Raw genomic sequence first — 25,103 nt, 5'->3', positions numbered from 1 at the left:
CTCACACGTGTGTTTGGATTCTAATTTAAATGCAAATCACCCGAAGTCTCATCTTTTAACTTGGTGCCGATTTGGTACAGTTAACGGTGCTAAAGCCTGTGAAAATTAAACAGAGGTTCATCTGTATTCCGACACATGCACGACAGAGTAAATTCAAAAGAGCAATTCACACCGCTTTTAGATTTAAACACTGGCATGGGGAGTGCCTAGGTTACTGCACAGGGAAGCCTTTCTATAAAGGCACCAAGATAGGAACTTCTCTTCTTGCTGCTGTTCAATTAGTTCTCAGACACTAGGTAATTGAAATAAGAGACTTCATTTTAATATGAATACAGCTAGTTGAGTGGAAAAGAAACATCTATGGCAATGCTACACACAACAGGAGGACAGCTATGTGTGTCTCAAACACTGCTGCTGACAAGAAAATGATCAACAGTGATTTATCAAACTGATATTCCAGAAGGCATTTTAAAAATATTTTTTGCAAAATCATCTTTCAAATATAAGGTTACTTTAAAATAATTCTTTGGTTAACATATAATTAAAATAAAAAGTAGAAACTCCTCCAAGCCTTTCACTAAAGGGAGAAAAATACCCCCCTCTTTCAGCCATCAGATGGCCATTTAATCAGCCACTCAGATTCTTTGAATCTAAATGTAGTGGGAAATGCTGTCATCTGAACTCCTATTAGGGAGGCTCCTGGTGCCCAGGCGGTGATGGGGAACAGAGCCTGGGAAAATGAAACCCTCAGCCTAGCATTAAATGTGCTGATTATTCTGGTCCACAAGGAATCCATATGGCATTTTAAAATCACACAAAGCAAAGTCCCACCTATGACAATACTGGGACCTCAGCACACTGAAGTGACATTCTTGTACAGGCAGCAGACTTAGAGGCTTGCAATCCCAGATTAAGGCCTTTAGCTGATTTCATTTCCACTAGTTTATTTCAGATAGCTTTCTAACTTAAAAACAGCCCTTGTATAAGAAATCATTTGATTCTTCTTTTCTAGAAATTCCTTCCTTCTCTTTTTTTCTGTCCTTCCTCCATATGTCATAGGTTTTAACAAGCATCTGCCTCAGATCACAAAGAACCAGCCTGAACTTCAGGTTGTAATGTCAACCTAGACTTTTTGCATGAATTTGAAATCTGGTAATATAATTTTTTTCTTTTATTACACAGAGATTCAACATGATTTCTAAAGAATTTCTCAGTTGGAGTCCAATTTTAAATTTTTAAGTAGGTCAGTGTGAAATGAGATTTTAATGTGAATTCAGGTCAGTTGGCCATTTTGATAAGCAATCTAGTTAATTATTACAGCAGAGGAATATATTTTTTCTTGTACTCAGGGTTTTCCACCTAAATTGTCCAGAAAATTGTTTTAGATCCATTCTTCCTTAGACTCAGGTAGACAGTTGTCTAAGGCTATATTGATACTGGACTAAGGACAATGGAATGGAGCCCAGTGAGTCCAAATGATCAGCAGGACATGTAGGACAATCTAAAGAGAGATGGAGAGGGAATTATATTCTGAACTGTATTTTATAAAAGTACAGACATTGCAGAACACACTCCTATGGGTTCAAGGAAATCTGACGTGAAGCGTTCAAGCATTATTCTGAGCACTCAAAGCCCATGAGAATTTGTGGTGAGTCTATAAACATTATAGATAAGATTAAATAGTGGATCCACTTTGTTACAAATACCAGAAGAATGAATGGCAGTGACATTAAGTTTGTTAAATTAGCTGAAATGTGAGTTTTAAGAACTTTAGTGGGAATATTTCCCTCCCAGATAAATTAAGGTTAAAATATATAAACATGTCAGCACAGAGTTATTTCTATGGCCAGAAGCCGGAGCAGCCTTTGTGCAATGCTAGGAGTAGCCACAATTTGTTTCGTAAAGTGGAAATTTTATAACATATTTCTCTAGGTGAGAAATACAACCATAATCCTTTTGCTTTAAAAAAAATACAACCATAATCCTTATGTTCACTAACATACATAGCCAACCACCTTTCACTTCTCCTTTTTTCTAGCAGTCTTCAAATTTCAGTTTCAAATACAAGTATAGGTCTGTTTTTATAAACCATATGTCTTACATGTCTGGGTTTTAAAACTTATTCAATGTTGCTACAGCATATAAAGATTTGTCTAACACTAATACTCCCTTTAAATGGTTGGGGTTTTACTTTGCACACACAATCTACACAGTGAACTATATATCACACCAGACCACTGTCCGTGGCTCTAACAGTAAGCTACTCACAAAATTAAATAGACATTGATAACTGATGTTTTGGTTTGATTGTCATTTATTTTTCTTTTAAATAAACTCCCTCTCAATACAGGAAGCAGTTGTAATAAGAAACCACAGGATGTGGCTCTCTAGCTTTCCTCAAGTAGCTCTACCTCCTGTAGCTTTTAAGTTATTATAGAAAGACAGACAGAAAGAGGACAGCACAAGTAGCAGTGCAGTCGTGACTGTCGTCAGCTAAATTAGTTCCCTGACTTCATTATACATCTCTGGTACAACTGGTGCATCTCTGGACATTCTGTTTGGTTGGCATGTACTGGGAGGGCACCACAACCTGGCCCTTGGTATGTTTTGTCAAGATGTGCACATTGCACAGAATGAGCTTCCTGCTGATTCAAATAATGTCCTGAACATACAGTCCTTTCAAATGTCAACCTCCTTAACTAGTTAACACTATCGGAGTCTAGGAGCAGAGACAAGTAAATCTTGGTGATTTAGAAGTGCTGTGGCTCATTAGGCTGCAACACAGATAATTCCAATGTACTTTGTATTTTGCAAGTTCTCTGCACCTACCATTGAATATATCTCATATTTATCTTATCTTCCTCTTGAGGGTCTAAAAGTGCTTTGGAGAGCAGAAGTGCTTTCTCTCTCCATTTCAGAGACGAAGCAAGAAGCCATCCCTAAAATGAGGAAGTACCAGGACAAATGTTAAGCTCCTTAAGTGTTTGGACCCGGTGATGCTAATGTATGGAGTCGACTAAGAGTAGAATTTCAAGTGTAACCTAAGGACAACTCTCTGTGGGGCATGTTTTCTAATAACCTTAGTAGGATTTCTCAGCTTGGCTTTGCCTAACTTGAAAATGGAGTTCAACAGAACGTCCCATCTCCAGACTGCGTTCCAGACACACTCCTTCTTCCTGCAGCCCTCCCAAGAGTGGGAGGCAGCTCCGGTGGGGAGGAGGGAAGCTCCTTAGCCATGTACAGCAGAACCAGGATGAGAATGGGCTTCTGCTACAGCTGCTGCAGGTTCAGGAAGACAGTTCTCAAAGCCTCGTTAGCCAGGCAAGAGTCCCAAGAGGATGGATTTTTCTCCCCCCCGAATCATGCCTTTTGCTCATTTATGCAGTCTTGTCACAAGAACCGGAAGCGTGAAAGGCAGTATGTTAAATGTGAGCTGTCCACTTGGAAGGCAGTGCACAGTTTTCCACTGTTACCGAACGCCCGAGAGACTCTTCTCCAAAAGACCTTTTCCTCTCAGGCCTTTTAGGCTTACTCTTGCAGCAGGGTTTCTCGCCAGTTGAAGCCCCCGGTTGGTCCGTGAGTAAGGGGAAGGATGGGTGGGTCTGTCAGCTGCCATATTCCAGTTTCTCCTAATTCTTCACAGGAGCAAAAGCCCAGGTATGGGATCTGAAGCAAGAGTAGTGAGCAAAGGGAAAATAGAAAACAAAGTGTTAATCCCGTCACTTTCACTCTCAGACACAAGCACGTTCAGGCTACCTCAGAGGATGACGGGAATTAAGAAGGGCTTTGCAGAAATGTATTGCTTCAAAAGCCAATACATAACATGAAATGAATGGAATTGATAAATCGGAGAAAAGAGTATTTGTGCTTCAAGAGGATTCATCAGAAGGCTCTATTAAAAGTTGAATACCCCATTAGAAGTAGTTGTTTATAGATTACTGCTTAGGAGGGTGGGAGAAAAAAGAACAAAATTATATATACCAATTGCCCACTGGGAACCTCAGAGAGTACTGAGCTCTATATATACACTGTTTTTTTTCTATACATACATATCTATGATAAAGTTTAATTTATAAATCAGGCAGAGAAGAGACAAACAACAATAAGAATGTATGAAAATAAATTCTAGTGAAAATTACATGAATGTGGTCTCTCCCTTTCTCTGTCATAACATCTTATTACAGAGTAGGTCTTGTATTCTGGGGTCTTGGTTGGATGAGGGTAACTGAAACCTCAGTAAGTAAGACCTCAGATAGGAGGAGGACCACTGTAATGCTAAGGAGCCTGGAGTTCATCCCTGAGTGCATGTCAGGTTCAAATGGCACCTCAGATATTTCTGAAATGACACCTGGGCACAACAGGAAAGATTATTCAATTAAAAAAATTGTTTCACCTTTGCTTTATCTTTTTTCAGGAAGTATGTGGCACGTACGTATCTGTGACATTCAAAGTAGAACCCGTGTCCTTGCTAACTTGACAATTTCAAAACTTAGTTTTCTGTTAGGTGTCCAACGAGACATCCGTAAACAAGATAAAAATTCCTATCTCTAGCAGTTTACAGATTACCAGGGAGGACAGATGCGTAAGTAAACTTTTTCGAAAGGAGAAAGTTTCAACAGGGCCCTCTGGAGGTAGAGAAAGGAAGTAGGTAGCAGTCTTGCCTGAAGGGGTAGTGTACAAGGTGGCTGACCAGAAAACCTCTTCCACAGGAACCCACCCCCTCCAAAGTGGGGGCCCGTCCCTGTAGTTCTATCTTTCTACCGCCTAGGTTTGCCTTTCAGTGGGAAGGGGATTGCTGTAATTCCTCACCTTCCCTGCCTGGCCTACCTGTTAAGACCTCTCTTCCAGCTAAGCTTTTGGCCATGTTTTTGAGCTCACCTCTATTCCTCTATTCCAAAGTCCCTCATTGCTTCTGATTCTAAGCTGCTTCCTAAATTTTAGCTCTTATAAGCTGGAACTAGCACTAACGCATCTTTTACTTTTATGTAAGACCTAATAAATTGCATTATACAGAGTCCCACTCAGTATATCCAGGTTAAGTGAAAATAAATTCTCTTAGCTCAGTGTGAATGCATGCTTTGAAGAAATTAGTTATTGGCCAGTCACTGAACTGTTATTAAACTACCAGGCATCATGGGCCCCCTAAGTGGGAGAATGAATTACCTTTCGGACCATTTGCACAAAGTCCTTGGAGTTCTGAGGTGACAGGCCCTGAAGCTGGCAGGTACATGCTTCAAGGGAAGATGCATGGGCCACAATCAGAATGTTATTTCCTGGGGATGGAAGCAAAGAATGGGAAGATTGTCTAGAAAGGCTAGTATAAGCTTTGTAAATGCTGTACTGAAAGCTCTGTGTTCTGGGACTAAGCATTCTTAGAAAGAAGAAAAGATTTCCAAGCAAAACTGTAAAAATTCTCCCTTATCATTAAGGTAGCCTATTTAAAACAAAGATTTTATCCTAAAATAATTATACTCAACACAAAGAAATGAGAAATGTTTAAGGAAAGGGAGAAGCTAATTATCCTGATTGGATCATTAGCACTGTATAGATGTTGAACTACCACACTGTGCCCCATTAGCATGTGCAATTAATATGTGTCAATTAAAACATTTTTAAAAGGGACAGAGGATGTAGTTCAGTGATCCAGTGGTTGCATGCTCGCCTAGCATGCATAATGCCCTGGGTTCAATCCCTAGCACTGAAAAAAATTGTGAAAGGGAAAAGAAAAAGAAAAAATAATTATATAGATTCACAGAGGGTTACATGTACATACACATACATACCAAAGAAATTTCATGTCCCAGCCTCCCTGAGAGGGCACATCTTTCCTAACTACGGTATACTATGAAAACCAGGAAACGGACACTGGGGTAATCTATGTATCATATTCGGATTTCTCCTAGGCTTACAAGACTGAATTTGTGTGTGAATGTACTGTTCACAATGGCAACTCAACTGAGATGCAGAACTGTTCTATGTTCAAAGGGTTTCCTGTGTCAGTCCTTCTACTACAGGTTTAAATGTTACCACTGCAGAACAGTGATTACCAGAAACCTGTCTGAGAGTCCCTGCTGAATGTCTTCATGGCAATGAGCAGCTTAGGGTGATGATGGGGTGTGGGAGCCATCTGTTCACTGTTGCCTGCTGGTAACATTTTCATGTACTAATTCCAGTCTCTGCTCTATGCACATAGATATACTAACCTAAAATTTACAGTGAACAGCCAGTCCTACATATCACTAAATATCTGAGCTACCACAATAGCAAACAGACTTGAACCTTATACAGCATTGCTCTTCGTTGGTGGCAAGAGGGGCCGTAGGTGTGTTTGGGTAGACAGGTTTATGTGTGGAATGTATTCTCTTGTATCAATTATAGGTAAACAGTGTTATTCTAGACCACTTCTAGAAATTGTAATAGGGGGTCTCCACAAGGTGCAAGAGGGCTAGCTACAATGCAGAATCTACATTACTTAGTACAGTAACTAAATCTAGCGTGTTCCCTGGAACACCTAGCATTTTAGGTACTCGGAGATAGAGATAAATTTAATGTGATAGTTTGGAAATATATATTTCTTCCCTATTAAGCAAGTCTGTCAAAACAAGTTGAAATACCTTGAATAGGCTATTAACCATGATGGAGAAATGACTAAATATTTAAGTATGCAGTCCAAAATAAGAGCACCTAAAAAGAAGGAGGAGAAGGAGGAGGAGGAGAAGAAAATATCACCTACCTTTACTTTTACATTCACCTATTATCTCTTTTGTTACTTGGAAACTTCTACTGATATAAGTGTCATAGGATTCTGAAACCACTAATTTGCTGACTGGAATGTGAGGTCTGTAACATAAAAACAAACAAAGGAAATTAAAACATTTTGATCCTAAGACAAAGCAATTGATTTCACTCTAAATCTCCCCTTTAAGGCCTTTTAAAATTTACCCTTGTATCTGTTTATCTATTTCCCTAGAAAGGAGAGAGGGACAGGATTTCCACTATCTGGAGGTACGGTTGACATGTGCAGGAATAAAGGTTACATGTATGGTATCACGGTGACCTGTCACCCACAGTATGACTAAACAGTTTGACTGCTTTTATTGGACATTAGTTATGGATGGTCCTAATCACACAGCTAACAGGAAGCAAGGTAGAGATTAGATCTCTTTATTTGATGACCTGAAATGTCCCAGAAGCTTTATGCACAATAAACTGAGAGGATCCATTTTAAAAGCAGGTGTTCAGTCCATCTGACTTGCGAGGTTATGAAATTTCCACCAGGCTTTTCCTTCACTGTCCTTATTTTGAACCCAAACTATATACAGTAAGACCCGACTTAGAAACATTCATGTTGTGAACTTTCACAGGCGTACTGTGTAAGAGTCACAGGAGTACTATATAAGACTCACTTTGTCAGATTATGAACGAATCAGACTTCTGAACATTCTCCCAGAACAGAGTTCATTCCTAAGTCAAGGACTTACTGTACCTGGTACTGGAAACCCAGGGAGCATAAAGATGAAGAGAACCCAATTTCTGTGCTCGAGGAACTGTCTGTGTGGACGGACTGTGAGGGAAGGCCAATGATGTAAAAGGTAATTATGACACAATCTACAAAGGTATTTGAGAAGGATCAAAGGCCCATTGTGGTGATCAGTCAGCAATACTCATGGGATCCTGCTCCTCTGCCTGCTTTCACCCCTGTATATTTAGAGTTTGTCTCCTCAGGTTCATCTTGCTCTTTGAGAACTCTTACGTCCTTTAAACTCTGTTTTCTCATTGTATCTTCCACCGCTGGGTGTGTGGTGCTTGGTGCAGGTGTTCGGCGTGTTCCCAAAGAGAAATTCACAGGGTGTGCACCACAGTACAGTACTACTACTTGCTGCTATTAGTCCTAGAAACACAGTTATGAGAGGTTCTCATGAATAAGGCCCTATGCCAACCCCTGCCTGCGTTCTTTCAGTATGATCTTCCCAGCAACACTTTTGTGAATTCCGAGTTTCAGGATGACAAAACTGAGGTTCTGAAAGGCAACAGTTGACTAGCTTATACTGTTAGCAACTCTTAGAGCCCAGACTTGAATCTGGGTCTCTGGTCTGGCCTGTGAGCTGATCCTCCACACTGAAAAGCTTTTGACACTGCCCTCATAAGCCACCTTTCTGTGCGCTTGGCTCCACTGTGCAAAGAGCAGGATGATACTGTTCTATGTGAAGGAAACTGCTGTTCTAGCCTCCCAGCTTGCATATTTTTTTCCTGGGAAACAGTCCCTGATTCTCACCCTACCCTGGGGGCAGGTAGAGACACAAATCACCACTTGTTAGGGCTGGACCTCTTTGTTCTAAGGTAAATTCTTTCTTTCCCCTTCCTTTCCTACCTCTCATCCAGTCCCATTACCATTTACATCACCTGGTATCTATGGAGCTGCCCCACCCTCTCTACACACTGCCTGGAAAGGACACGTTATAAGTAAGGTTCCTGGAGTCTATTCAAGGGTGAGACCACATTGTGATGGGTGGGATTTATGCAAATGGAGAACAAGATGGATACTGGAATCTAGATCCTCCTGAACAGTTCTTGCCTTTGGCCTTTCTCTGCACCTTGAAGTTGAATCTCTGAATGGCTCTAGTCTGATCACTCCTGATGGGCATAGTACAGCCAGGCATACCTGCAGGGTCCTGGACTGCCCACTGAGTCAAGTGGGCTTCCAACCACCAGCAGATTTGGTACTCAGTGTTCTAGGTTCACAGGTGGCACCTGCAGAAAAACCCTCTTCCTTGTCCACTCTTCAATCTTACCTGCTCTGGTACAGGCTTTTGGCTTGAGACCAGCCCAAAGCTTGATTTGTCACCCTCCAGCACTCCAGACTGATGCCCTCCCTCAGCCCGTTGTCTCCCCCAAGTGTCAGGGCCCAGCTCCTCTTCTGAAGCCCTTTCAAGTTGGAATACATTCTGTTTCTTTCAGCCTTGCTGTCCTGCAAGCTTCCCAGGTCTGTGGCTGGCATCCACACCCAGCCCCTAGGCTGGTCTTAAACCTGTGGCTATGACTGAGTATGAGTCAGCAGTCTAAAAGTTTCCCTAACCCGACTTTCAGGGCCTCCTCCTTCCTGTTCTATGCTGGGCCCTGTTGCAAGGTGACAGGGGTCTTAAGAGACAAAGTGTGCTTGACTCATGTTACCCTGGTTCTCAGGGCTTGTTTCTCCTCCTATCACCATGCCCTAGCATCTGGGCATCACTGACTCACTTCAAAAGGCCTGTTCATTTGGCACCATTAACTCCAGGGGAAGTTTCAATCTAGGACCGTGTCTCTCACATGCTTTTAACTTTGGCTTTCTCGACTGATTAGTAGAACTAGAGGCTTCATCCCCCTAGCCCCATCCCAAACAAAATATGATTGAATTAAATTTTGATTTGCTGAAGAAGAAAAGGAAATATGGAATAAGAACCGTGTCCTGATTCCCAAGCATTCATCCTTCTGATTGCCCTGCTTGTGGGGGGGGTGTGTGGTCTGTGTGCACCTGGGTATGCAAATCCTGGGGAACTCTGCAGTCCAGCGTAGGAAGTGCTGCAGATTCATCTAGGGGGAAGCTGAACACATCCACCATCAGCCTGTGGGGGCCTGGACAGGGCTGGATGGAGAGAAATGAAGTCACTTCACTAATGTTGGTAGCACCTCATCCTCTTTCTGGGCCAGAGTGAGGATGCTTGTTGGGCTGCAGACAATTTATTCCTGTTCACCATCCTCAAGGTCAGGAAATGGTGGCCAGAGAACAAAATGTGAATTCTATTAGTAGGGGGCCTGACTGACTCATTTAATTTTATTTTGGAGGACTGCAAATTCCTTGAAGGCAAGAAGAAGTAGCACATGCTCAAGTAATCAGATTACCTGAGGTCTTATCAGCAGGGCAGAAAAATGAGTATGGAAAGAAAAAGATATTCCCTCCTTCCTTAGCCAGAAACTCATATTGCTACATTTGTGGTTTGGTTTCATATTTGAAATGACAGATATCACAAGGACGAAAGTTCTGCTTATTTTGGTCACTTGTTCCAAATTCTCTTAGAAGAAACATCAGTTTGATTTCCCACTACACGGCTATGACTATCCCTTCACAGAGATTTTACAAATGTTGAGTGAAATTTTGAAGTTAATGTAACAATATTATTGTCAATGAATTTTTAATTGTGTACATGTGGTTTATTGACCTGTTCACAATCTACACTTAAAAAAAAAAAAAAGAATCCCAGCATAGAGAGGTAACTAATCTACGGGGGGAAAAATCAACAGAAAAGGATTGAGAATGGCTGTAAAGCACATTCCACAATACTTGAGGAGCAGAAATTGGTCAATAAACATTAGCTGTCATCATTACGACTTTTCTGTGAGCTCACTAAACGTATACCTTCAGGTGAGCCACTTGAACTGCTTTATATATCAACAGTGGCTTGCTGGGCTGGCGATGGAGCTCCATGGCACAGACTTCCATAGTATGTGTGAAGCCCTGGCTTCCATCCTCCACGCTACAAAAACTGTTAATAAGTGGCTTTTTCTCATTACAGGATTATAGCAATAGCAAATGAGTGTAGGATAGAGAACTAACAATGCTTTGGAAAATTAAAAGTGGAAATGTCGTCACTTCCCTCATCACTTTTGAGTTTCTGGACTACATTATCCTTAGCTGGTGCATGTTTCGGAATGCAAAGTGGTTTTATTATTAGACTGAATGAGACATAATAAAGTCAGAAAAGCCAACGCGGGAGCAGGTTGGAGTGGGATGTGTAAGTCATGCTAATGCTACATACAAGGGCAGGCTGGCTTTATTGGTTAGGCTTCTGAAGTCATAGTTTGACTTCCATCATTACTGACAAGTTCACAGGCTGGCTGGCCCTTTATCTGCTTGATTATCCTGGCTTAGCGCCAGGGTGGAAGGTGTTTTCACATTTGCTCTGGGCAGCAGCAGTTTCAGGGGTTACCTGTAGGTTGTATCAACACTCAGGTTGGCTGCGGCTAACTCTGACGGAGGTATCCATGCAGGTAATGTGCTTCCGGCAACCCACTTTGTCCACTCAAATAAACCAGGCTCCACACGAATCTTCAAGTGATTCTCTTGTTGTAAACCTTAGAGGTAAAATAAAATAAAATGAAGATGCAGGAAATGCCATTGCAGGCCAAACTACTATGAAAATTCTGAGTCAGTTATGCTTTTCCCCACTAGATGCTATATATAGCTGAAAGAAAGTGGGAAGCATGTGGATTTGGACAAGGCTGATAGTTTTTGTATTTCACCAACACATGAGTTTAATACTCAGGCTACACCCGTGGGATAAATGCTGGCTTTAAGTCATGTCTGATTTAAGTGGAAAAAAAACCCATCAGTCATTGATAATTTATTTAACTTTGTGGTGATTATGATTTCTCTCTCTAAAGTAAATTCCATGATTGTCTTACCAAAAAACTTAGCTGGTCTTCTAGCATGACAACTGTACCACAGCTTAAATTATATTTAAATATCATGTTAGTTATTTATTTTTTCTATCAGAAAACCTAATGTTTCATGGACCAGCGCAGAAGCCCTGTGTTTCATTGGACCATCATTATGCTCAGCGTATGAATTATCCCTTTATATTAGCTTAGCTTTCTTTATATTGCATCTAGTCCAGTTTCTCCGTGCAAATTTAACACATACATGCTTCTATAAAGAAGAGAAAGTTTATTTAAGGTTAAAGAATAGAAGACTCATATACAGTGTCAAATTCTTTATTGGCTTGTTTGTTTCTGCCTCTTTTCTTTTCTGACCCAAATCTGTTTTTCCCCAGTTTTTTTTTTCCAGTGAAATGAGAATAGAGATCTTTGTACCACAAAATTGTATGGATTTTATGGTGAAAGTTACATATCTTTATAGCAATGGTGCTTTTAAAGTCTTTCTTATTAACTAAAGAAACAAGGACGATCAAGATTTGAGACTCCCAGCAGTACCACTGTGGCAAACAACAGATCAAAGCTGGGTGAAAAATTATTTGACTACCTAAGTGCAAAGACAGCATCACTGATCTATAAGCTCTGAATATTTTGCAAGCCTACAGCTCATTCAAGAAAGCTTTCAATTCCCAGGAAAAAACATTATTAGTAGACTTTCTTTTGTCTGGCTTAGGGTGTCAGAGCATGAGATTGTGATGTGAGCAAGATCAGTCATCTTATGAAAGAATCCTTGCTCACAATTCCAGATTCAAAGCTTTCAATTGGTGAATATCCCGTAATGCTATGATAATTAGGTGTCTAGAGATGGGAGACTAATGGATTTCTGTCAACTTGAGAATCTCACCTTTCAAGATATTGTGTGCGGTCTGAACACAGCGTAGGGATGGGGAGCAATAGACGTGATCGATGATGGTGTTACTTTCTAACAAGGCTTCGCCTGCAATGAAAATCAAGGAGAATCAGTCTGTTAGATTTACCTGGACTCCGCTCAACCCTTGGTGTAATGTTTCCAAGCAGAGCCAGTGAATCTCTCTCATCTAGTGCAGCTCACATAGATCCAGTAGTGTCAGCCTTGTTTCCAACAAATCCCCTTAACAGAGTATCTACAGAGTCAAGCAACAGGCTCCTTCTTATTTTTCTTATTCTTTCCCTTTAGTGGCTACAAGCAGCAAAATGTCCTCTTAAGAGAAACCTAGAAACAGAGTAGTGCCCTGACTTCAAAGAGGACAATATTTTAATCTCTCTATTGTAAGGAAGGGAAAATTAGACCTTACTTTAATTGCATGCTGTGCTAACCAAATCTCGACTGGTCATATCCTTGGATCCCAGAGATAAATCCCAACATCTGAGGCTTTAATGTTTGCCTCCTGGAATTCACTTATTTTCCACCAGGTAAACTAATACCTTAATATGGTGGTCATGGTCTTTTTTGAACTTGTCTTTATTCATCTTGCCAGGCTATCTCTTGGCTGGCCTCCCAATTTATGCTCTAGAAACAAGAAAGTTTGTTTTTCCTGTCACCTCGATGCTATTTCTTACTCCTATGACTTTGTTTACGATGTCTTTTCTCCTATGAACACCATTCTCTTCCTCCTGTTCATTCTCCCAGCTACTCCCTTTTCACATCCCAGCTCGCCTCTTTTCCTGTCTTTTTCTTCTCTTTTAAAATTTTTGTGCTCCCACAGTATTCCATGCATAGCTCCATTATTCAGTGTCCATACTACATGATATTTATCTACATATAAATTTGTTTCTCACGAACTCACACTCGGGCCCTCAATACCTAGTCTAGTAATTTGCACAAGGTAAGTGATCAATAAGTTATCTGTGAAATGGCTGAACAGCGCAAGGCATTGTCTCTGCATGGCTGGTATGGAACAGGGCCACAACGAACTGAGTGTGGTCAAGCATTAACTGGCTTCTGTGAATTCAGCAATTTCTGGGCTCTTTCTTCCCCATTCTTGCTATTTTCTTAGGGCTGTGTTGGCAGGTGCTCTGGTCAGAAGCTGACGTATCTGTCACTCCAGTAAACCAAGTGTGCCCTTCGCCACTGTGTTCCTGAACAAGGACCACATGTTGTTCACTTTGATAAAACAAGCCAGGTCCAGAACCTACCAGTTGTGTAACAGGTTCCTTTTTCCACCACAGTCAGAGTTATGGAAGGTCCCTGAAAGTGTCCTGATACACCCATGGCACCAGTGTTTTGAAGAAGGAGCCAGTCACTCCAGGACACTTACCCACCAGTCTTGCTTGCATGCATCCAAACACTGTGATCGGAGCATCTTTCTCATAATCCCGGAAGCCACCGCTCCGCTGAGGTAAGGTGTGAGGCATGTTCAGGTTGGTGCGAATGTAGCGGCCTGGAAGGAAAGGTAGGACAAAGACTGTGTGAGTCTCTTGTTCTTAGTGATCCTGACACTGTTTCCTTCCTGGCCAAGAATAAAGCTTTTTTTTTAAGGTACTGGGGAATCAGCCCTTCAATTGAGCTCTTTGGAGCTGATGTAAAATATTAAATCTGACACTTTTTATTCAGTTGCCTGATGTGGAATTTATTCTTCTGCTCTGCTGATAAAAGTGACGAGATAGTTTCTAAGTGAAAATAACAACCAGACATTCTAAACCAGGTGGCATTTTCTGACATCTGTCTTAAAATGCTCCTCAAGTGCAAGGGGAAACGGATGAGCCAGGGTGATTCAATGGAGGAATCTCTCTAGCCATGTTCCTGAGATCGACTTTGTCACGACCATGGGCAACACATTTCTTTGGTCTCTTGTGCCTCAGTTTATAAAATGGGGACAAGATCATTTAGTTCTTCCTTAAGACCCATGACAGTCAGGAAGGACTTGTTGATTACAGGCATTTTCTAATAGTATTCAAACTCATGACTCCAGGTAGGCAAATGTAGCTTGCCGATGCCCCCTAGAGGCTATGGTTGGTATGCCAGTTCACCAGGTCAACCAACTACAGTACATTTCCCCTTATACTTGGTGTTCCGGGACACTCAGAGGATGCCTGAAACCAGAAACTGCTACTGTTCTTTTCTACACAAGAATAATTACAATAAAAATTAATTCATAAATCAGGTACAGGGAGACACTAACGGAACAATGATAACAATATACTGCAATAAAATTTATATAGATGTGGTCTTTCTCTCTCCCTCATAAGATATCTTATTACACTGTGCTCACCCTTCTTGTGATGATGTGAAGGGTATAATGTCTGCATAATAGGGCGAATAACATTATGTTACTATATAATAGTCACTTGGACTGTGATCATAAGCACTGTGATATGGGGACATTAGAGTTGATAACCAAAGTGGCTTGTAGGTGACAAGGAGGTGATACACTGGAAAAAGATAACTGACTTAGGCTGGGAGGTGTGGGTTGGTATGAAATTTTACCACACTACTCAAGATGGAGTGCAATTTGAAACTTATGAATTGTTTGTTTCTGAAAATTTCCACTTAATATTTTCACACTATGGCTGACTAGGGGCTAAGGGGCCCTGCAGCACTCACCTTTGGCATCAAAGCACTGAGACAACCAGTACTTCCCAAAAACAACATCCATCCTCTCTCCATGCCGGCACACGAAGAGGCACCGCTTCTGAGGGCCGGGCTGGCTGTTGACTCTCAGAGGCTGCAGAGGAAGAAAAGTGAATCCCAAAGAAGCATACAGCTCAGTAGACATGACCTGGAGTTTTGCCAACATGTGGCTTTAGAACCCTGGAACCCTGTTTGTAAAATAAGGATTTTAAGGCCCATGCTACAGACCTCACAAGTTATTCTGAGGCTCACATGACATAAACTGCAGGTGTTTTGTCAAATAAGCAGGGTTATGATCCAGATGCGATATACCCCTATAATCCCAGCTACTTAGTAATCTGAGAAAGGAATATTCCAAGTTTGAGGCCAGCCTGGGCAACTTAGTGAGACCTTGTCTCAAAATTTAAATAAAAATGGACTGGGAATCTAGCATGCATCAAGTCCTGGGTTAAATTTCTAGTACTGAAAAAAAGGGGGTGGGGCAAGTGTCTGAAAGTAGTAGTATTACTGTCACTATCAGTAGGAGTAGCATTTTGTCACTACTAAAACACAAAGGCCAAGTGAGTTACAGCTCAGAGATACAACCAGCCATTAATGTAGTTATCTGGTGGGATAGCTTTCTCCCCCAAAAGCATGCTTCATAAACTTCCTCAGGGACTTCTGTTGTCACAAATGTGTCTGCTTCATCTCTAAAATGTGGTTATGACCAAAGGACCTTTTGCGTCCTATGGAAAGAAAGAATAATCGTGATGCCAATAGTTCTTATATTTCGTGTTGTCTACTCCAGCCGCGAAGCCTGGCTTTACCTATTGTAATCACCATGTGGGCTCTGCTGTCTGACTACATAGATGTTGATGTTCTCTGAAACAGTTTCAGGAGGACAAGAGCTAACTCCTCAATGATGAAATAGGCAAATCTAGTCAAAGACAGGTCCATATGCTTTTGGTTTCTATGATGCTGGTGGAACCTTATAGATGTTTGTTTTCCTTCTTAACGATAGTCTGCTGTTTTCCAGGTTTCCTTGGTGCTTCCAGGTCCATGGCAGTGAGCTCTTTCAGTTAGCTTCTAGTTGCTCTGACAAGGTTAATGTGGTGCACTGGGGGAAGGAACTTTTCCATCTCCTTTCCTACCCTTCCCTAACTCACATCCCAGGTTCCATCCAAAGTGTTCTCTTTCATCTTCGCAGGCTTGAACTTTCAACTGGCCTCTGTCCATACTGCTCAACAACTACTCCTCTCTACTCTCTTCCTCACCTGTCTTGAAGAAGGTAACATATATTGAGCACTCACTCACCATATGCTCTTGTGCTAAGAGCCTTATTTTATTATTATCTTTAATTTTCACAACGATATACAAAGCAGACACAACTATGGGTATTATTCCTACTTTGGAGGGAAACATCACAACCTTCCTTGCTAGCCCAGACTCAAATGCTGGTGGTCATTATTAGCACTACTCACTTGACTCTTCCCAGCCTTTTCTGTGATCTTGGGTGCTGTATCCTCAAGAGGTCAGGGACCTGCTGGGGGCAGCAAGTTGCAGTGCTGACACTGAATAAATCGGTTCTCAGTGTGTCACGATTAGACTTGAGGATGTGACCCCACGCGTTAGTCTTACCTGCATGGGCTGGCAGATGATAGTGAGAGGCGTCGTCTCCCCGAGCCCCTGGTCCTCATACTGCCGCCTCTCTAGCACGCCATCACCAAACATAAGCGAGGTGGACGATGCCGTGTTTAGGATGGAGTATGAACTGCAGAGGAAGATGAGGAAGATGCTAACTGTTCTGGCCACAAGTCACCCAAATTTCATGCTGATGGGAACAAGCAGGACACACTCCCTGGGGAGCACAGAGCTTGGAAAAACTGAGCAGAGCTCACTCACCCCAGGGAGAACATCTTGTTTAATGCTGAAGTTCTGCAGCTAGTAAGTGAGGAGTGAGCGGACTTCTGTACTGAGAACAGCTGCTTTTATCTCCTGGGCAGGGGTGGGGTCCAATGATTTTATTAGGATGTCAGGCATGGTTGGGACCAAAGGCATGGTTTTGTTTTTTTGGTGCTGGGGATTGAACTCGAGTCCTTGTGCTTTCGAGGCTGGCAGCAGAACCAAGGAGCCAAATCCCCGGCCCAAAGGCATGTTTAATAATAAGGTATCCATTATGTACCACTGTTTCCAGCTATTTTTATGGTTCAAATGAAATTTGAAGAAATCTCTTTGCCTTTATCATTTCCATGGTAATTTCCATCTGACGAGAAGAATGAGGTTTTGTTTTGTTTTGATAGCTCTTTCCATCGTATTACCTATGATCCTTGCTAAACTGCCCAAGCTGGGCTCAAACTTGTGATCCTCCTGCTTCAGTCTTCCAGAATGCTGGGGTTACAGATGTAAGCTGACATGCACAGCTTATTTCGATTTTTCTTTTCTTTCTTTTTTTTGAGACAGGATCTCAGGGTGGAGTTCAGGTTAACCTTGAACTCCAGGATACTTTTGCCTCAACTTCCATGAGTGCTGGGACAATGGCAGTGCATTACCATGCTGGCTAAAATTTTATTTTTGAAAATAAATTCTTGTCTCCCAAGAACATGAAGCTAACTGGTTTTCAGCAGATTTTCTTTTGAGATTATATGATTTTAATGCTTCTACATCCTCTTTGCCCTGAGAAGTGCCCCCGCAAACTACAAATGATAGTCGTTCTACTTATAAGCCAAGTTCTCAGAGACCTTGTAGGCTAAAAAACTGATTTTCAGCTCCATGCACATGAGAACCTGTAAACACTACTCCTTCCTGGAAACCACCCCTCGCAGCGGGTGACTCAGAGTGTGGGGTGCAACCAGGAGCCAAGAGTGTAACACATCTGCGTCAGTAAGTCTGTTGTGCAGCTGAATGAAACCTGTTAGGGGCAAATTTCAGTAACTACAGCCCAAGGAAATCTCATGCCATTCATAGTTGAACAGACCAGCCGTATTCCTTTATTTCACACTGACACCCTCCGGAATGTCAGAGTTACAGACAATTCAGATTTCTCATCTGGTTTATCAAAGCATCAGAGCCCGGAAGTGTCTGGCTCTCTGGAATCAGGCTGATATGCGGCTTGTATGTGACTTTAATTTCTTTATTACAGTCAGAAAGACACTGACAGGATTGATTCTCTTCCCCTTCTGCTCTCTTGGCATAGAGAACATTGGCCTCCTCTTCTTCTATCCCTGCAATCAAAGGACCTGACTCCCCCTGAGACTGTGTGTGTGTGTGTGTGTGTGTGTGTGTGTGGTGTTCCCAGAAGACAATAGTGGGGGCTGTATGTGGACAGCAGTGTAGGAAGGAAGCCAGGCTGACACCCAGAACCTCTTCCCGAGCACCTTGGACGTGTTGGCTCTACTACAACATAGTAGACCTGTGTCAGGCCTAGAAGGGCCAGGCAGTTCCCCCACTTCAGGGGACACAGTGGGGTCACATCGGCTGCTAAATACCTGCACACTCTAAAGCAGGGGGACAGCCCAGGGAGGCAGTGGGAATGCATTTCCTCAGGGGGCACTCGGAAGGCTGAGAAGCACAGGGCTGTGAGGGGTATGAAGGGCACTGAGCCAGGCCTCTCTCATGTTCTCACCAGGCCAATCAGTCTGGCCAGGACTCAGCCCTGGGCTCCACGCACTCTGGTCTGTCACTGTTTAGGACAAGAGGAGGGTGGTCTCACAGAGGAACTGGGCACTGCCTTCATGTGGCATTTTCACCTAGGCTTTGTGGAAGAGACATTTGATTTGGTGAGCATGGACACGAGGACTGGTAAACACAAGATAGAAAAAAAGAGCACTCAGAATGCTAATGGTGCTGGGCATGGTGGCGCATGCCTGTAATCCCAGCACTCGGGAAGCTGACACAGGAGGATCGCTGTGAGTTTGAGACCAGCCTGGACTACACAGTGAGTTCCAGGTCAGTCTCAACTACATGGTGAGACTAAAAAAAAAAAAAAAAAAAGAATGCTAATGGCTATTGTATATTCAGTGCTGTTGTATAGATCCATGTAAAGCTAAGCCTTATGAGGTAGGTGGGATAATTATCTCCATTTTATGGTGAATAGAAAGAGGCTCAGAGAAGCAGTATAATCTGGCCAAGGCCACATAGTTGGTAAATGGGAGAGTAAGGCTTTGAATCTAAGACTACAATTAAATTTTTTTTTTTTTTTTTTTTTTTTTTTTTTTGAGACAGAGTCTCTTTTTGTGGCCTTGAACTCACTGTGTAGCCCAGGCCAGCTTTGAACTCACAGTGATCTTCCTGCCTCAGCCTCCTGAGTGCTGCTATCACAGGCACACACCATCACAATTGGCTAAAATTCAAATTCTTAATTGGAAAGATTTCTCCACTCTAGCAGGGTTGGCTGTGGATGCTGATAGGTGAATTTCAAATGTAATTTCTTGGAAATAACCTCTCAAAGTAAAAGAAGGTGGCATACAGATCACGTGACTGCTGACACAAGTCACTTGGGCTCAGCCTGAGCTCTAATTCAGGGACATGTGCATTTGTTCCGAGAATTGTGTCACTGAGCGATTTCATCATGTCACAGCACCACAGAGGGTACTCAACCCAGCTGGACGCCAGGTCACCAAGCAGTGCAGCTTTACTGGACCTCTGTGGTATGTATGTGTGTCCCATCACTGCCTGAAACATCGTGGGGTGGTGTATATAGCTGTGCTTTGCTTTGTTTTTCTACAGGTAAAATGATGATATTGGAAATTCAACTTCTTTATTTTGTGTTTCAGAACCATTTCTGAAAAAGCATGTATCTGGGGACACAGGTGGCTCTGACCCTCTACTGGGGATGCCCACTGGCTAGGATGGGGGAGGGGCAGACAGACAGCAGAGGGCAGAGCTGTAGGCAGAAAGTTGTTAAGGAAGAAAATGTTCTTTTCCATCTTTGGGTTCATGGTTTGTCTGCTTATTGCTCACCAGGGCAGGGGACTTCTTTTCTATCTGCAGGCAGAACACTTGCAGAAATGCCCCAGTCTGCCTCTTTTTCATGGTAGTAATAACAGTATTAGCCACCATGCAGCTGCTGCCCAGAGTTTCCACCTCTCAGTCATGTTGCCACATGACAAAAACAAGAGGGAGGAAAAACAAACCAGCACACACACCCTGGCTAGGTGCCTGCGTGTGCCAGGGAAACACTGGCTCTGAGATGTTCTTATTTTATTTGTTTATTTATTTATTTATTTTTGGTTTTATGAGACAGGGTCTCACTATGTAGTTGAGACTGACCTGGACTCACTATGTAGCCCAGGCTGATCTCAAACTCACAGAGATCCTCCTGCCTCAGCCTCCCGAATGCTGGGATTACAGGCGTGCGCCACCATGCCTGGCAGATGTTCTTATTTTAATCCATCGTGGCAGAGCTAGCCAAACAACACAGAACACTTGGAATGTAGGGCCAGCATGGACCAGGAACCAAACAGTAGTGAAGGACGGGTGGGAAGTGTCACTCTAAAGAAGGACGGGGCAGTGTGCCCCTCTACAGTTCTGGCAGCTCCTGTTAGCTCAGATACAGTCCCTGAAGGCTCAGCACGCATGTGCCAAGTCTGAGGACCTGCTCAAGGTGACCTAGCCAGTGAGGGTTCAGTTAGGGCTCCTGACCCTGGCAGCCCCTTTTGCTGTGCATCTGTCTGTCACAGCGGGAATCCGACTGGTTGCTGTGGGAGTCAGTCCAGCCGTAGTAATGACCTAGGACAAAGTGGACAGAGGCCCTAAAGCAGTGAAGACCCAGCACAGAGGAGTCACCACTCATCAGCCGAAGAGACGGATCCCTGGGCAGCTTTCGATCAGTCTCTGGTCAGGAAAATACTGATATCAAGGGGGCAGGCAGAGAAGTGAGGGGCACAGCCTGCTACTCTCTTCCCACGCCTTGAGTTAGCTTGTTCTCCACAGGCTCCACTTCCTGTTACTGCCACCCTGTGCTCCACGACTGAGTCCATTTCTGGGAGTCTACCACGGCAGTGTGCTTCCACCGCGCAGGCCAAGGTCAGAGCCTCCTTACCCGTGAAAGATCCAGGTGCTGCACTCGTCAGCCTTGGTGATGTAGTTCTCGGGCAGGAGCCCGGAGCAGCCGGTGGTCAGGGAGGTGCCATAGATCCAGCCCTCACTGGTGCTGGTCTGCTCCATGGGGGACATGAAGATGAAGTCCCCTGGGACCAGCTCCAGCTCGTCGTCATTCTGCGGGGTGTAGGGGTAGATCACCTGCAACGTCTGAAAAAGGAAGAGGATGCTGGAGCCCAGCCATTCTCCAATGCCTTGAGGGTGGGAATCTGTATAAATGCTACATGGTGTCGGATGGGGATGCCGTCAGCAGGCCTTGAGTAGCTCTGGATTCCTATCAGAAAGTATTTTGTTTCTCCCAGATTTCCTTCCGGTGCGTCTTCACTTCCCGTCAGGATTCAGAGACTGGTTTTACAAACTCATCTGAAAGCTGAAAGGCCATCACGTCAACTGCTATCTAAATGGAATTTCCCCTGGCCTGTTGGTGACAGGCAGGGCACAGACAGCAGATGCAGCTCGTGGAAAGTGAGTCTTTCAAATGGTGCTCACAGATGGGCCAGGTAGGGGTTGCTCTTATAGAAGGGGTTTGGGAATTGTACTTCAGCTATTTAAACAAAGAGTTTCTTTAAAGGTGCAGGTTTTAGTGTATGTGCTGCCGAAGCAAGCACTAAAGCTGCAGTTTTAACAAAGGCCTGGAAAAAAACTGTCTTTCACAGACCCCAGTGCTTGTGCCTGTGTGTAACAAGCCTTCCTCATAGGGCAGATAGCGACCATGCCTTACTTCTTTGAGCTCAGAAAAGCCCCTACGGCCAATCACAAGGCCATGCCACTTGGCTGATTTATTTTACTTTTGGGGGCCTGTCTTTCTTGGTTTATATAAACACCATAGGCCTAAAAGTACTTTACAAAAGATGTATTTTCTCATCTTTTTAATTAGCAGCAGGAGACCTCAATGGTAAGGAAAATATTTCCTATCCTATTTGTTTCATAAGGGATTCCAAGATAGGAATGTTTTCCTAGCTTTTCTACTCCCAAAGCTGTTAATAGGCTAACTATCCTGGTTCCCATCCTTGGATTTTTAACTTTATTTTTTCATCTGTGAAAAAATACCTGGACTATAAAAGTTAAATGAGACAATATAAGATAATGCCTTAAGACAGCCTTGTACACAAGAAGGGCATACTCGTTTCTGTGGAAGCAAGATGCCTGCTCTCCCAAGTAATACCCATCCTTATGGCCAATCCTGACTCCTGGCCCTGTGCTTGGGAGGCCTGGGAGCTGGTCAGCTTGCTGGTCAGCTTCAGCACCAGGAGCAGGTGCTGAAGAAAGCAACGAAGAGAGCCAGAAAAACGTGGCTTATCTTGGAGGATGAGCTCGACAATGCAAGAGCTCATGTGCTATGCTGGGTGCTTGTTTCTTTCCCCAGTTCTTCCGCCAGCATCTTTCCATTCCAGACCCACCCCTTCTGATTGCCTCTGTTCTCCTGCTCCTCTGCCTCACGTATAGGCAAACCACTTTTCCAAACAAACCAGGAAGGTTTCTGCTGGGCTAATTTTTTTTTTTTTAAAGAAAAAAACAAATTCACACAAAGAATCTCTTAGATCACAAAGCTGGGAATGTGATGATCTGTGACAAGCATATTCCTTTTCCTGGAACAGGGTGGAGGGAGGCCGAGAGTCACAGCGAAACAAGTCTAAACTCATGCTCCTCTGATCCTTCAGCAGAGCAGGCTCAGCCTATAATGCCTTTGGCCCAGTAGTGCCTCCCCTATAAAAAAGCAACTCAGAGATTTTTTTTTTTTTTTGAGACAGGGTCTCACCATGTAGCTCAGAGTTCAGTCTGGTTTCCAATTCACAGTGATCCTCCTGCCTCAGCCTCCTGAACGCTTGCATTGCAAGCAGATGCCACTATGTCCGGCTCTAGTGGGGCTCAGTATTCTACCGCTAGGATTTTCTCAGGAAAATAAAGGCACAGCAAAGTTTGAAGACAATCTGTCCTAAGACAGGAGAGTTGGACAATAAGTAGCTTTACTTACTGAATGAACAATATAAGAATTGAGGCATCGTGCGTGGCAAATCTAAAGTGATAACTGTGGGGCTATATAGGTAGAGCTCAGTGGAAGACAATGTGCTTAGGATGTTTGAGACTCCAGCATCAAAAAATTTAAAAATGGAATAAAGTAATAAGGGGGACTCAAGCCCCTGCCCCCTTTCCCACTCCTCAAAAGCTCAGCCTACATGACAGATATCAGGGCATGACACCTACTTCACACTACATTATACTGATGCTTCTGCTTTATGCTTAGCATCTGCTTGTCAGAATTCTTGTCTATCACAGGTGTGCCTTTCCTCCCTCATCTCAGAGTTTGCTAACTGATGGGCAGTCAGACTTATGTGATAATAAACTGAACCACGTTATCCCTGAAGTCCTTCATTCTTGGGACAATAAAAGCAGCAACAGCGATTGCTTTGTTCAAACCACCCTGTGCTAGGCATTTACATTAGGGCCAGTTCCGGTGTAGATTTGAACTGCCCCCCAAAACTTATGTACCAAAGGCCTGGTTGCCAGCTGACAGGCTTTGGGAAGTGACGGGACAATGAGGGCTCTAATTTCATCAAGTGGATTAATGCATTAATGAAATTGTAATTTGAGGGCATTATTATGAGATGACAGGAACAGAAGGAAAACCCTATGTGAAGGGGTGATCATGGGGGCATGACCTTAGCGGTTATATCCGGTTCCCTCCTCTGTGGCTGTTTCCCTGTGTCTCTGCTTCCCTGGAGGAAGCAGCTTTGCTTCTCCACGTCCTTTTGCCATGATGTCTCCCTTACCTCAGGACCACAGCTGTGGGACCAGTTGACCATGGACCAAAACTTCTGAAACCATAAGCCAAAAACAAACCTTTCCACCTTTGTGTTAACTTTCCAAGGTATTTTATCACAGCAAAGGAAGGCTGACCAACGTGATGAGGGCCCTGTCATACAACCTCTTATTTAGTCTATGACACGGTCCATCCAAACACTACCACCATTTGATGATGAGAACATCAGAACTAAAGAGTTGTTTAAGTTGTTAAAGCAAATTTAATCACTGCCAGGAGCCGGGGTGACAGACTCCTATATGTGCGCTTTTGTAGCTCTCTGTCCTTCCTCCAGATTTCTACTGCTTGGTGCACAGATCCAGCGGCATCACCCATGTGGAAGAGACTGTGCCAAGTACAAACAGGCATCTGCAAGTCCCTTTCAGCTAAGACTCTGCAGTTTTCCTAGGCATTAGTCACCATGCCTCGTGAGTGTCCTTGTCTGAGTCGGTGTCCTTCTCTGGACATCTTTTCCCTCGCTGGCGCAGTCCTTCAAGCCTTCCTCCTGGAGACAGAGTGTGGGAGGAGGAAGGCAAGAGCTCTTCCTATGCAGAAAGCATCCTGGAAGACAGGAAGACCTCAGAGGGAGGGTCTTGGGTCTAAAGGGACCAAAGAGTGCTGCATCAGAAGGACAGTGATAAATGAGCTCTTACAAGTAAGAGATTAAAGAGGCCATGTTATTTTTAGAAAATAATTCATGTGGGCACTTGCTGCCAATTGAGCAGAATGTGGGTCAGGCAGAAAGCAATCATCCTCTGAGTTAACTGGAGGGCAGTGTTGATTAGAGGATGTGCCTTGTAAAATTCCACTGCACCTTCTCTCAGAAAGGTGACTTTTCAGAGGCCATCTGCATCAACCATTGAAGTTTTTTGACTTTCACCCTCAGAAAGTGGCCAGCCACACCTCTCTGGTCTTTAGAGTTTATCCCAAGTCATTCCAGGGGGCTCTAGAACTCTCAAATTCAGACCCAGTCTGCTTAATCTGTCTTTTTAGGAACCTGTGTCCGATGACTCACAAGGAGAATATGACATTGCCATCAGCAAAGATGGAAACGCCAGCCCCCCACACACCCAAGGCACCACACCCAGCCCTGAAGATTGATTTCTGGCTTCCTCCTAACAGTTTTCAAACAGAACTGCTTGGTTTCAACCCTGAGGTTCCAACTATCTTTCATGTTAAAAAAAAAAAAAAAAAAAAAAAAAAAAA

The 25,103-nt window shown here is 43.3% G+C and overlaps 1 protein-coding gene across 1 annotated transcript in view; it reads right to left on the bottom strand.

The window, feature by feature from the left end:
• Positions 1–527: 527 nt before the first annotated feature.
• Positions 528–25,103, bottom strand: part of Ubash3b (ubiquitin associated and SH3 domain containing B) — a gene marked incomplete at its 5' end in the record, with an annotated part of 31,531 nt that continues 6,955 nt past the window's right edge. The window contains 9 exons of the mRNA XM_033763952.1: positions 528–3,666; positions 5,164–5,273; positions 6,734–6,840; positions 10,965–11,109; positions 12,314–12,406; positions 13,707–13,829; positions 14,993–15,113; positions 16,637–16,769; positions 21,039–21,247. Coding sequence (XP_033619843.1) covers positions 3,529–3,666; positions 5,164–5,273; positions 6,734–6,840; positions 10,965–11,109; positions 12,314–12,406; positions 13,707–13,829; positions 14,993–15,113; positions 16,637–16,769; positions 21,039–21,247 — 1,179 coding nt within the window. The remainder of the gene's footprint in view (positions 3,667–5,163; positions 5,274–6,733; positions 6,841–10,964; positions 11,110–12,313; positions 12,407–13,706; positions 13,830–14,992; positions 15,114–16,636; positions 16,770–21,038; positions 21,248–25,103) is intronic.

This window comes from Fukomys damarensis, unplaced genomic scaffold (genome assembly GCF_012274545.1).
Source record: "Fukomys damarensis isolate Sample0158 unplaced genomic scaffold, DMR_v1.0_HiC HiC_scaffold_16, whole genome shotgun sequence".
In the NCBI taxonomy this organism is placed as follows: Eukaryota; Metazoa; Chordata; class Mammalia; order Rodentia; family Bathyergidae; genus Fukomys; species Fukomys damarensis.
Note: the sequence above shows the minus strand (reverse complement) of the source record. Positions and strands in the feature narration are given on the sequence as shown.